This window comes from Takifugu flavidus, chromosome 14 (assembly GCF_003711565.1).
Source record: "Takifugu flavidus isolate HTHZ2018 chromosome 14, ASM371156v2, whole genome shotgun sequence".
NCBI classification, from domain to species: Eukaryota; Metazoa; Chordata; class Actinopteri; order Tetraodontiformes; family Tetraodontidae; genus Takifugu; species Takifugu flavidus.
The window spans coordinates 4,628,820-4,642,933 of record NC_079533.1 but is presented as its reverse complement, the minus strand read 5'-3'; the positions used below and the strand labels follow the sequence as shown (position 1 = coordinate 4,642,933).

General features: G+C 42.4%; 1 protein-coding gene across 4 annotated transcripts in view; it reads left to right on the top strand.

Moving 5' to 3' along the window:
• LOC130538165 (glucocorticoid receptor-like) overlaps window positions 1–14,114 on the top strand; it is a 35,314-nt gene that overhangs the window by 16,961 nt on the left and 4,239 nt on the right. For 2 of the 4 annotated variants that reach the window (XM_057055535.1, XM_057055534.1), the window contains exons 3-9: window positions 2,707–2,876; window positions 3,832–3,858; window positions 5,602–5,718; window positions 6,488–6,745; window positions 7,611–7,755; window positions 8,410–8,540; window positions 13,357–13,514. In XM_057055535.1, coding sequence (XP_056911515.1) covers window positions 2,707–2,876; window positions 3,832–3,858; window positions 5,602–5,718; window positions 6,488–6,745; window positions 7,611–7,755; window positions 8,410–8,540; window positions 13,357–13,514 — 1,006 coding nt within the window. Of the gene's footprint in view, window positions 1–2,706; window positions 2,877–3,831; window positions 3,859–5,601; window positions 5,719–6,487; window positions 6,746–7,610; window positions 7,756–8,409; window positions 8,541–13,356; window positions 13,515–13,811; window positions 13,929–14,114 lie in introns of all 4 variants that reach the window. The other 2 variants (XR_008953786.1, XM_057055536.1) reach the window with 2 other exon arrangements.

Below are 14,114 nucleotides of genomic sequence, written 5' to 3'. Positions count from 1 at the left end.
TCAATTCACTCGTAGTCTTCAGAGTCTGTAGTCAAATCCAGCTCTTGTCTGCTGATTAAGGGATACAACTCGGCCATACGGTTTTCCATGGGAGCGATAGCTGTAGTGATAAGGCGGTTAATAAGAGAACACAGGCAGGGAATACAACAACATCCACACAAGGTAAGGATTGCAGCAAAAACAGCGACAGAAATCAGGATAGATGTAACCAATGTCTTATACTTCTCAAACACATTCATCCATTCATCCCACATCACGGTATTTACTCCTGAGTGCTCTTTCATTTTGCTATTCAGGGTGCGAAGGCCTTCTATGGCCAGTGTGAGACTACCATCCGACGCAGTGTTGTTAGGAATGAAGGTGCAACATTGATCTCCGAACACAGCACACACACCACCTTTCTCAGCTATCAACATATCCACTGCGATCCTGTTCTGGAATGCCATAAGGGAAGTAGCCGACAGTTGGCTATGAACAACCTCAAAACCGCTCTGAGTCCAATTTCCTAAACGTTGAACATTGTAATGGATCTAGTTGATTCTGTCTACGTTCTAATTTATTGTACACCACCAACAAATAGAAGATTCAAAACCAGCAGCTTTTCTGAACAGAACCTGTCAAGATATGAGGCCTCGTTTAAATTTCCTCAACCTTCTATAGCCTTTGTTCCATGTTCATATTCTTGTCTCTGTCCGCGTGTTTTGTTTCATGATACCGTCTCTGATTATACTCTTTCATTACCACCACACTTTCTCCACACAGAAGACACACAGGTTTTCCAGCTACCTCCGTGAACATGTACTCCGACTCCCACCTTGTTTGAAACCCCCAGTTCTTAGTGTCTATCTTCTGTTTTGCCATTTTTATGGGTATCTGTTAACTTTTGCTGTTATGCTAATGACTGCTGATAAATAATTAATTGAAGCCGCCTCCCGCTCGGTGCGTCACTGTTGCATTGTGGGAAATGTATTTGTGCATGTAAAACATCTGCGGGCTGCTGGCTTGCTGCGGCCTGCGGGTTGGTTCTAATAATAAATCAATATCATCCCGGGAGCCATAGAATACCCTTTTGCGGGCCTGATATGGCCCGCTGGCCTTGACTCTGACTTATGTGATTTAGGATCTATGTTATATTTGTGTCATGACCATGATTCCACAACCATGATTGCACATTGGAGGAACTCATGTTTGTTCCAAAAAAACATGAATCTCTGCTGCATGCCTCAGAACTAGAGTGAGCTGGAGGTGTGTGTGTGTGTGTGTGTGCGTGTGTGTGTGTGTGTGTGTGTGTGTGTGTGTGCGCACCCAGCATTGGTGCTACAATGCTACTTGTTGGCAGAGCTCACTCATCAGGACTACAATTTGCAACATATTAGCCCCTGTCTCAAGAAAGAATAAATAACCACAATAATTAGTTTCCAGGAGTTTTTAATATTCATTAAAGTACTTCTAATAGTTCAGCAACACATTACACGCAATCAGAGACACCAATCATGTCTGGTTCAGACTATACCACCTTCACACGCAGACTCACAAAAATAATCTACTCCCAACAAGCTCTATGACCCACAAAGCAAGTTGCAATAACCTCAACATACAGAATAATTTGGATAAACCACATTTTAAATTTCAGTTTTTGCCTTCTGTCTCCAACAAAATGAACCCAGTTAATGATGAATGGAAACAAATTGTGATTGAGGAGCAACGATTTAAATCTGAATCTGACCCTGTTCTTCCAGCAGACACACATACCTTTACTTCTCCTGGTGTTATGTGACCAGCACTGAGGTAGTCAATGGTTCAGTGCTGGCAGCTAATTAATATGAACCTTGTCTTTAGTCAAGTTTGGCTTTTTGGCACTTTGAGTTGACAAGTAATGAGGGATTCTTGAAGATGTGCAGATAGCAGGAGGAAACTATTAATAGCCCACTACAGCCTTGTAGTGGGCGGTGTTTCCAATAAAGCGTTGCTTTGTAATGACGGTAGGAAAAGCCTGACATTAGTTTGGTGAACCTGCTGTACTTGCTGTTTACAGTACAGGCAGTAATACTAGCAGATGTGATTACTGATTCTGATACTGTTTTATTGAGGGCAGCTGTGCAACAGTTTCGGGTTTCATCAGTTTCAGAATGAGTGATTGGAAATTTAACGGCAAACACCAGGATTACTAGAAAACATGACACTTGTAGGGTTTTCATATCAGTTTCAGATCCCATTCCTGTCTGATGGTGGGATGCTGATTCAAAGATGTCTGTGCTTAGTTTTAATCTTGAATGTATTTTGAGTAAGCTTGTCTTCTCAGGCAGGTGAGCTTGTCTTCTCAGGTGGGAAAAGATGAGTGAGTCTGTTTGTCCGTACACAATGCTAGAGCACTCAGAGGATCAGGGGTCAAACTCACGAGTGAGAATTCCCCAGAAAATCTTTAACGCAATTCTTCCTGCCGACGGATACGCCCACTAAGGACTCTAACCCCTGCTGACTGGACTGTGCTGATCAGATTTGTTATTAGATTCAACACACCAAACTGGGGACTGATAAAATTGTGATGGATTAAACTGTGACTGATGGTTGGATCAACCGAATATTTAACTACCAATGTTGCATACATGCAGGCACATCTCTCGGCACCAGAACAACACATCCTTCTTTATCAACCATGTCATCACAGTTTCACTTCACATAATTTCCTCCTCTTTCTTTCTTCAGCTCGTCACCCAGAACTGCAGATACTGTTGGGTCACCGGTCCTGAGCCAGCCCAAGCCCAGCGGGCAGACCCACAAGATCTGTCTGGTGTGCTCCGATGAGGCCTCGGGATGCCACTATGGAGTCGTTACCTGTGGGAGCTGCAAGGTGTTCTTCAAGAGGGCCGTAGAAGGTCTGTGTGACATACCTGCAGTTTCAGATCCAGTGGAAGCACAGATATGACCCCTAATTAGATATTCTTCTTGAAGAAATCCTTAAAAAAAATTCGGCAAAGTTGACTCACGCTTGCATATGCATGTATAATCCATTATGCAGCCACAACCTTATGTCGGGTTTAGTCTATTTACATCAGATCTATGAACCTCCGGCGTAGCAGTGATGTAATTACAGATACCTCCGCTGGCTTATCGCCCTGCATGTCACTGCCTCCATTTCAACAGCTTCTTGACCATCTCATCTGTATTCAGACAAAAATAACAAAGTGTATTAATAGTGAATGATCGGTCTATTTCAGAGATTTCGACCATTTCAATTGAGTATTTTCTGTGCTTACACGCCAGCTCGTTTTTTTTCTCCATTTCACAAGTGTTTTTTTTCTAAATTTTAGTCCAATGTTCCTTATTTCCAGGCAAAGTAGTTGGAGCCCTGATTGGCTGAAGGACTGGGAGGAACCTGAATGAACCTGACAAAAAGTCATGTGTGCTGAAAAGTTTCTGGCAGACATTCCCGCTCCAACTGCTTCTCTCTACTTTGTTGTGCGAGTCTGTGTACAGATACCTAATTAGTTTGAAAAGATTCTCTGGCATCAGCCTGCAGCTGACAAGCTTTGTGTGATTTCAGCTGGTCCTGACAAGTTTGCTTATGAATTAACCTGTAGAGTCAAACTTGATGAATCCTGGTGGGAAGTAAGCTAATACAAGAAGACCCCTCAGTAGGAGGGATGACGTAGTAAGAATTTGGTATAACGCTACATGCTAAGTGTACTCAGACTATTGAATTTACCAAATTTGAATTGAATTGGAAGATGTGTGAGTCTTATTTGACAATAACTGCATACTGAAAAAGTTGTTTTTATTTTTGTTTTTCCTCCCCATCTCCGTTCTTCGCTTCTTGTCTGTATGGTGAAGGATGGAGAGCACGACAAAACACAGATGGTAAATAAATGCACCTTTAATAACAGCCACTATTTCCATAATTTTGATAGTACAATTTCGTGATTTACTGTAATCCTCTAGTGCTGATATACAGCCTTTCACCTTTACATGTACAGCTTGTTCTGCATGCTGATGCTCCCACTGGGTCAACCTTCCTGTAAATAATTGTGTGGCCCTCACGTTCTGTTTGTATTACGCCACCTAAGCAAATCGACTACAGCCAGCTCTCATATACTAAGTCTGATTCTTTTTAAAAAGTGGGACAATGCTGTCAACTCAAAGACAGCATTATCCCGCTCCCTCGTCAAAGTTTTTTTAATTTTTAGTTCTCATTATCAGATAATGCACCACTTCGGCAGTGTCGAATATTTAGCAAACCCTTCTGATCTGCAGCCTGAGAATCTGATATTAGGCACACGTCCACAGATACACATATACACACACTGCCAGCGCCTTGCAAATCCGGACTACGAAGGGGAGAGTGTAAGTAATCTCCTTTGAGGATGCACATGGACGCTGTTGTTTGAAAATCTTTCTTATGATATTAGCAGCAGCAACCCACTAACCTGTACACATACTACTCACAGACAAGCGGTGCTATAATTTAGGGCTCAACAGTGTTGGTTCAGACTGGCTGGTGGGGGTCAGCCAGTCAAGTGACATCATTAAATATTCTCATGTTGATTTCAACTGAAACTGCTGCAGTATGAACACGTAAAAAGTTAATTTGTAGTCCCGTTATTTATAGTTTTCCTTGCAGTCTTTGCTTCACTTGTGCTACTGGACCGCCTCAGAACTTTCACCCAGCTTTACATAAGACTGGCAATGGTTTGGCATTAAAGGAAACTACTGTTCAAGTCATAATTGGTTTACACAGACATTTCTTGGAATGTGTGTTACTCTCCATATAATTTTCTATGCTTACACATCGGGCGATATTCCTTTCCTGTACTTGTTTTGGACACATCTTAGCTTTGACCTACAGTCACTCTTGTTTCGGTGACACAGCAGTTATTAGTTTGCTAAAAGGGAGAATCCCTGGGGGGGATGATGTACGTGCCTGAAGCCACCATTTCATTGTAGGCCACCATACTAGTGGTGAAGGGAAGCACAGACATGGTTGACGATGACAACAGCCTGTGCTGCAGAGATCACTGCTGTAACAGACGGGATGTTAATCTGATTTGTTTCCATTGGCAGAAAAAGGATGGTTTTAGCCTCAGTGGTGTTGAGTGCTACTAATCTGTCCTATATCTGACCTTATCGGTAAAGTTTTCTTTTTCACTACTGATTAAAATGTATAAGACCATGTGACTTTATCTCCTGTGACATTGATATAATCTCTATTGGTGAGTCTCCTCCAACATTATGAAGCTGTTATCTCCTCTAATCTCCGGGTTGCAAGAACTGGATTGCAACTTGTCACGAAGTCAAATGCAGCATTTTTCAAATTGCTGGCATGAAGCTGTGCCACTTGCCACTTCTGAAATATAATGAAAACCAGAGAACAGTTGGAACGCTCATGTTGATTTTCATTTCTCTGGAAAAGCAGCTCTAAAAGACACCTCCAATTCCAAAACTGAGATCTGTCTCTCTTAACCTAACCCTAACCCTTGCTTTTGCATTTGGAAACTCTTGGTCTCTGAAAATGAACCGGTGTTGATCCGCTATTTCATGTGACATCAAAAGGTTGCTTCTTCACCATCTTCTTCCTCTGTGTCTTTTTGCCTTTTCACTCCACAGGACAGCACAACTACCTGTGCGCTGGGAGGAATGACTGCATCATCGATAAGATCCGGAGGAAGAACTGCCCAGCCTGTCGCTTCAGGAAGTGCCTTCGGGCTGGGATGAACTTGGATGGTAAGCAATCCACTTTAAAACTTCCTGCCACAAACAACACAATGGCTGCAGGCTTTATCTTTTATTGCAGCCAGGTTGAGAAATGGATGGCGATTCAAACATTAAGAGATGTTTGGTGGCAAGAAAACTATAGGAACAAGTACCTATCAAAGCAAATTATGTTGCACAGGGGTCTTATGTCATCAGTCCCCTAATAAGGTTGCGACAGGAAGTGATGCATGGCATCGGCAGCTGGTGATCTTACTGTAGTTTGTGCTGCTGACATTTTGTCTGAACCACCCCTGTGTTTGTCAGATTGGGATGAAATTGGCTTTACAGAGAAAGCAAGGGAGAGAAGGAAGCAGAGAGGGGGGATGCAATGGACAGCAACACTTCATCACAGAGATACACAACCACCAGAAAGGCTATTAGTTGCCATAGAAACATCACTAAAGAAATTAAAAAGGTAGAGTAGGGAAAAACCTCATATTTTAGGTAACCTCTGAGCATGTGGAATGCTGTCGTTAAGACAGAGAAGGTCCCTTAAACCTTTTTCCTTTCCTCTGAAGGAGGTGTATGATCTTTAATACACATGTAAGTAACATCGGTCACGTAGCATCTTGTGGTCATCTGCCACCCTTTGCTTTTATCGGAGCATAAAATTTGATTGCCTCTGTCCTCCTTCCATCGAAAAACTTTGCATATGTGTGATATAGATACAGTATGGATTAAGTCTATGGTCTCATAGATGCTTTAACCCCCACCCTCTGCTCTGTACTCCACACCCCAGCGAGAAAAAACAAGAAGATAATAAAGATGAAAATGCAGCGTCCCACCAACATCAACATGCCTGTTCCAGTCATCCCCAGGAGCATGTCCCAGCTCGTGCCCACCATGCTGTCTGTACTCAAGGCCATCGAGCCTGAGATCATCTACTCGGGCTACGACAGCACGCTGCCAGATACCTCGTCGCGGCTCATGAGCACCCTGAATAGATTAGGGGGGCAACAGGTCATCTCTGCTGTCAAGTGGGCCAAGGCACTGCCAGGTAATGCATGTTCGCTCTGCTGCGATTCAATTTGATGCCATTGCTCCAGGGATTGTCCTCCTACCTGTGAATGAACAAGAAGTAGGTGGATACAGGAGCATTTTGGGATTAGTTGTCAAACAATTATATTCCCTTGTGCACGATAAATATATTCAGCTTCAGTGTTTTGAAGTCTGCAGCATCATTTAACCTGTCCTAGGGGCTAAACAGGAACGTGCAATATTTATTTAAGTCCCATTTGGCAGATTAAATAATCAGTTGGGATCTTTCTCTAAAAATGATAAACAAATATTTTCCTTAATGTTCTTTGTGTCTGAAGTGCCAAGAACACAAAATACTGAGCAATGGTGTCAAAGTGTGACCTCCATACTGGGTGTGATGGCAAACAACTGCTTTGTTTTTTTCACACAAATGTTTGAATGCCAGCATGTTTGTCGCCACGGGATGTGAAAGGAGTTTTCAACAACCCACATAAATCAGGGGGAGGCATCTGACTAGATGTGCTCAGACCGCCTTCTCATTCCAACAACTGTATTGTTCCTCCTGAAGTATTTAGGATGGCATTAAAACCTATTAATGAAACTGTATAATAACAGCTTTATTTAATGGGCAAAAGTATAATCAAGAGAAAATATGGCTCCAGCATTCACTACTGTGAGCCTTCCAAGACAATAGTGATGACACGCTGTTATATAAGAGAATTTTTGTCTCTTCTGTTTTCAGACCTTTACAGAAAGACACAAATCCTTTTTTTCTCGTTTTAGCTATGTTGAAGATTCTGCTGTCTGTTCAAAACATCCAAATGTAAAAATGCTTCTGATGTATCCCTTATAGACTCATATCTTTGTAAAATGTTCTTTTACAGGTTTCCGCAACCTTGATCTGGATGACCAGATGACTTTGCTGCAGTGCTCCTGGCTCTTTCTCATGTCCTTCAGTCTTGGTTGGCGCTCGTATGAACAGTGCAACGGCAGCATGCTCTGCTTCGCTCCCGACCTGGTCATCAACAAGTGAGTACAGCAGGCGTTGCTTTCACCTGAATCGTGGCTCAGTTGAACGAGGGGAAGACAGCTGCTGATTTCAGGGCTGCCGTCATTCTTCCTTAACTAAAATGTGTTGGAGTTAGCGTGGATGAAGCCTGTGGCTGACATTCCAACATGAACATTCCTGCAGTCGAAACACAGCTAAATGCATACAGCAGCAAGTTCCTGGCTTAGCTAAATGGAGCTTGAATAATCAAAAAGTATATTTTTTCACTGTAGATTGGTTTGAGGTGGTTTTTCATTGTGGCTGTAAGCTCTCAGTGAACATCCTGCAAATGGTTTGTCATTTTTATTGGAAATGAATAAAACTAAATGTCTAAGCTGCAGAGATTTCCTCTCTGGTAGAAAATTGTGCTTCTATAGCATGAAACTTCATCATCTCCTGAGGTGGCAGGTGTGGGGATAAGTTGTGATATCCCATTACTGCTGATTTCACACTGTTTAGGTTTTTCTCCTGTGCAGCTGCAGTTGTTCATCTGCTGCAGCTGTTGATTCAAGATTGAGAAAGATAATGAGTGATAAACCTATTTGAACTGATCTTTGCCCCTCTCTCTCTCTCTCTCCCTCTCCCTCTCTCTGTCTCTCCCCCTATCATGATTACCCCTCCTGCCCTCTCATCAGGGAACGCATGAAGCTGCCCTTCATGAATGACCAGTGTGAGCAAATGCTGAAGATCTGTGACGAGTTTGTGAGGTTGCAGGTGTCCTATGAGGAGTACCTCTGCATGAAGGTCCTTTTACTGCTCAGCACAGGTATTACAGTACAGCTTTTGAACAGTGGTGACCCTCAGGCCTCCACAATTCTACTAACTACTATTGTGTTATATTATTATTTGGTTGCCCCAGCAAAGTGAAAGCAGTGTCATTTATTTTTTTAGTGTTATCATTTTCAGTAGCTCAAATTTTTTTCATTACTTTAGGCTTAACGAAGTGACACTGTAAACCAGGGGTGGGGAACCTCCGGCCTCCGGGCCGTATACGGCCTACGAGACCATTTCTACCGGCCCGCAACGCAATAAGATTTTTATATTTTATATGTGCACTTATACAGTGGGACCGTTCGCTAAACTCCGCGAGCTGCGAGTAGCAGCGGTAGCGTATTTTTGCCTTTCGTATCTTGAAATTTCTTTCGTAACAAGATGAAATATTTTCCCGTTTTCTGAGATAAAACAGACGGTTATGTTATGTCCGAGTCAAGGTCAGGGTCAGTAAACACAGCATGTGATGTACGTAGTGGGCTGGACTGATTGACACGGACGAAAAATGCTTAGCGAAACACGCTAAACTCGACGAGTTGAAAGGACAGATGAGTTTGGATAAAATGAACGCTCTTCGCCGGAGTTTGGAGGCTCAACAAGCAGCTTTCACACGACCATGTACCGACAGAGAATATTACGCGTGCAAGTTTTGTGGTGAGTGAATTAATAGCCACGAAGCTGAAACCTCACGCCGAAGGAGAGTTCGTGAACGCGCCTCGTAGCCGCCGCTGAGGCGCTCGCGCCGGACAAAGTAAAATTGTTTCAAAGCGTGAATTTTTTTCGTGAATAACTATTGAACTGGGACATACAGTATATTGTTATGATTCCAGTGGCTAACGGTATGTTTTTATGGTCAAGGAATCTAAATATGTAGTCAAAGTATATGTGGGACTAATATTTATGGTGGAAATCACAATATGCCAGGAATTGTTGCGCTTGGCGGAGGTCTGCGCTCTCCGAGTGCTTTCTAGTTATTATTATTGTCTTTATCTTTCTTTCTTTTCATTTATATTCTTGATTATCTTGTTGTATTGCAGTTTTTGTGAGTAGAGGCCTCGAACAGGCCCTTATGGGTCTCTTGCCTCAACTCTGCACCTCTTTTTATTGTTTTGTATGATCATGAAAACATATTTTACTTGTCATTTTATTCTATTTATTTGGTGATTTTATATGCATGTGTGCTAAATAAATAATTCAAACTCAAATGCAGCAATCATGAGACTTAGTAACACAGTGGTTATAGACTTTTTTTTTGTCTTTTTTTTTGCATCCCTAGGTATGTGTTCATAATAGTATGGCCCTCGGAGGACTTTATAAAAATTGAAATGGCCCTCAATATGAAAAGGGTTCCCCACCCCTGCTGTAAACGGAAGGCTAATCATGAATGTCACCTGTGCTCTGCGTGCCACCAGGCTGATGGCTTGATCTAGTGTGCAGGCCCTAATTGACCAAGATAGTAGTAAAAATGTCGATAATTATTTATTGAAATAATCAGTGAACTGGATACAGTGTAAGAGTTTAACCTTAAATTTACTTTCACCTAGTGGTCAGTTGTGGTAAACAGCTCCCCTGAGTCAGCAATAAAAAGGTCCACTGATATTAACAAATGATCTTTGTCCAATCTGAACCCTATTATATAGAATTTGACATTTACCATTTTACTGAAAGGTAAAAATATGCTTCTCTTTTATTTTCTTTTGAAGAAGGCAAAATAATGGACATGGTTAAAACAACAGCAACTTTCCATTCAATCTATTTAATTATCACCATTATGATCTATGAGAAATCATTTTTAGCACCTCACATTCTGGTGGGATTGGATGCTCTTTAGATGTATTATTGCAGAGGAAGTGACATTTCAATTCAGAGCCTCGATGGCATTTTCCAACCATTTCCATCTGATCACTTCGGGGATTAAAAAACTATTAAGTTTAACAGTTTAGGCCTTTTAATCATTTATCATGATTGGAAACAAAAGCTGCCTCCTGAAACATGGGATACATTAACGTATGGGGCTCACAGTGGGGAACCACATTCTTTTGTTCATAATTCTTTAGCTGTCGTGTGGCCATTTTCTCTTTTCCTGTGTTTACCTGATGAAATCGTCTTGAACTCTGGCTGTGATTGTTGGATTTGCTGTGGTTAATTGTCGGATCAATTGATCCAACAATTGTTCTTTAGATCAATTGTTCTTTAGTGACAGGTTATGTAGCCCGGTCCTACAAGGTGGCAGTGATTAAGCCGTTGCTTAAAAAACAATCAGTGGATCCTGATGTCTTAGCAAATTACAGGCCGATATCCAACCTTTCTTTTATCTCTAAAATTCTTGAGAAGGTGGTGGTGACTCAGTTACTGGAGCACCTGCAGAGAAACAGCCTGTTTGAGATGTTTCAGTCAGGCTTTAGAGCTCATCACAGCACAGAAACAGCACTCCTTAAAGTTACTAATGACCTTCTTATAGCTTCAGATCATGGACTGGTCTCTATGCTGGTTCTGCTGGACCTCAGTGCTGCTTTTGATACAGTTGATCACAGCATCCTGTTACAGAGACTGGAACATGTGATTGGCATTAAAGGGGCACCACTAGACTGGTTTAGATCATATTTATCTGATAGATACCAGTTTGCTCATGTCCATGGTGTTCCCTCCTCATACAGTAGGGTTAGCCATGGAGTTCCTCAAGGTTCTGTACTTGAACCAATCCTTTTCACCTTGTACATGCTTCCCTCAGGGAACATTATTCGGCAGCATGGGATATATTTTTGTTGTTATGCTGATGACACTAAGCTTTATTTATCCATGAAACCAGAGGAGACAGAGAAGTTAGTGAAGCTTCAGACCTGTCTTAAAGACATAAAGTCCTGGATGTCTTCAAATTTCCTCCTCCTCAACTCAGGAAAAACGGAGGTCATGGTGTTTGGTCCTGAACCTCTCAGGGATAGATTAGATCACATGATCATTCTAGATGGTATCTCATTAACATCTAGTCTCTCTGTGAGGAATCTAGGAGTAACTTTTGACCATAATCTCTCCTTCAACTCACACATTAAAACAGTCTCTAGAAGTGCCTTTTTTCACTTGAGAAACATCATAAAGATCAGGAAGCTACTGACGCGGCATGATGCTGAAAAGTTAGTCCATGCATTTGTTACTTCCAGGCTGGACTATTGTAATTCTTTATTATCAGGGTGTCCAAACAACTCTTTAAGAAGCCTCCAGCTGATCCAAAATGCTGCAGCCAGAGTTCTGACAGGTATTGACAAAAGAGATCACATAACTTCTGTACTGGCGTCTCTTCATTGGCTGCCCGTTAAATTTAGAATAATTTTTAAAACCCTTCTTTTGACCTACAAGGTCCTCAGAGGCCTAGCTCCATCCTACCTGGAGGAGCTAGTGACGCCTTACCAGCCCAATAGACCGCTCCGCTCTCAGAATGCTGGTCTACTTGTGGTTCCCAGAGTCTCTAGGAGTAGAATGGGGGGCCGAGCATTTAGCTACCAGGCCCGCCTGCTATGGAACCAGCTCCCTGTCCAGGTACGGGAGGCTGACTCCATCTCTACTTTTAAGATCAGACTTAAAACCTACCTCTTTGAAAAAGCTTATTGTTATTAATTCTGTCACTATTACTAGTTACTATTATAGACAGACAAATTATCATACTTAGGGGGTCGTCTAATCGCTATGCTGTTATAGGCTAAGGCTGCCGGGGTCCGGAAACATGATCACCTGACAGGCCTCTGTCACCCCCCCACTGGGTCATGGTTTCCTCTCCTCTCCTTTCCTCCTCCTCCTCATCAAGCAAACAAGTTATGCTGATTCTTGTGTAGTTTTTCTGCTTCTCTCTCTCTCTCCTCTCCTCTCCTCTCCTCTCCTCTCCTCTCCTCTCCTCTCCTCTCCTCTCCTCTCCATTCTATCCTCTGCCTATCCTCCCCCCTCTCCTCTCTCTCTACCTAGCTGGCCATCAGCAGGAGGGTCCCCCTACATGAGCCTGGTCCTGTTCAAAGTTTCTTCCTGTTAAAGGGGAGTTTTCCTTGCCACTGTTGCTTGTTAGGGGTCAGTCCCTGGGACTCTGTAAAGCACCTAGAAACAATTTTGATTGTAACAGGTGCTATATAAATGAAGATTGATTTGATTTGATTTGACTCGGCTGTCATGTGATCATCTCCCACTGGCTCCCACGTGCAGGTTTAGCAGTACTTGTTTGTTGAGTCCCTGATAAAGTTTTTTTTTAAGCCGAACTGGCAATAAAGAGTTCCGGTGAGACACATGACCTTGGATTTGTACTTTTCATGATTTATCTTCAAGTGTTAAAGGACAAGCTTGGCTTTTTGTTGCAAGAAAAAAGCTTTCATGCGGTGTTTAAAGAGTGAGTGAAGGTGCATAAAAACGACATGTGAGCCTAAAACAGGAAGTGCCATCTGTTTTTTCTCTTGGCCTGAATATGCATAAGGATGAATAGCCTGTGTATGCTGGGTTCAGCAGTGTGCCCTATTTATTTGATTATGTATGCAGGCTGTTTTTTTTCACCCTGATGTCGGCCTTTCTGGCTTTACATAATCACCAGGTCAGTAATTGGGAAATAGCCTGGGCCCAGTACTAGGAAAGCTGGGTGGAAGTTATTGTGTTGTTGTTACCACAGTGCTTTTATAGTACTGTCAGATTTCTCTGACAGGGACCAGTACCAGTGTTACTGTCCTTTGGGTTAATCCCATTGGCCTCTCAATGCTCGTCTGTGTTTTTATGCCTGCTTGCAGTGTGTTGGTACTTGATGGTTCACAGTATTGAGTCACCATGTTTGTGTTTGTGTGTAGTACCAAAAGATGGTCTGAAGAGCCAGGCGGTGTTCGATGAGATCAGGATGATGTACATCAAGGAGCTGGGAAAAGCCATTGTCAAGAGAGAGGAGAATGCCAGCCAGAACTGGAGGCGTTTCTACAAGCTGACCAAATTACTGGACTCCATGCAGGAGGTCAGACAATCACGTTCACATGTTCAGAATTAACAAGGATATTTATCACACCCATCATTATCACATCACATAAAGCATCAACGCAGCCCAATGCACTGTGTGGCAAATACATTCCCGTTTTAGTGAATCTCTGCATTTCCACAGCGAGCACTGCTCTGTCTCTGAAGCGTCCCAGAAGCACCAGTGCTTCTGTGACACATCAATCCATGTTGCTCAGATTGGAATTGGAAACATAGACTATATCCTGTACATTTCAACTCTTTTAAATCATATTATCTTACGCATGATGAAAACAAGGTTCAGAGGAAAGGTGGACAAGACGAAATGGATCATTTCAGTGGAAATATTTAGCACCACTCATCCTTTCTCTATGGATACAAGCAAGAAGAAGAGGACGTGGTCTAAAACTGCCGGGTGATTTATAAGTTCAGCTACTTTCTAATGTGAATGATATTGCGGGAGTAGCTGTAGTTCCTCTGGGCGAGAATACGAACCATCAGTCACTCCAGATTCCTGGTGTGATGCTATATGTGGAAATTGGGGGGGGGGGGGGGGCAGTGTTCTGTGGGAACGCCACAACATTGTGTTAAAATTGATCTA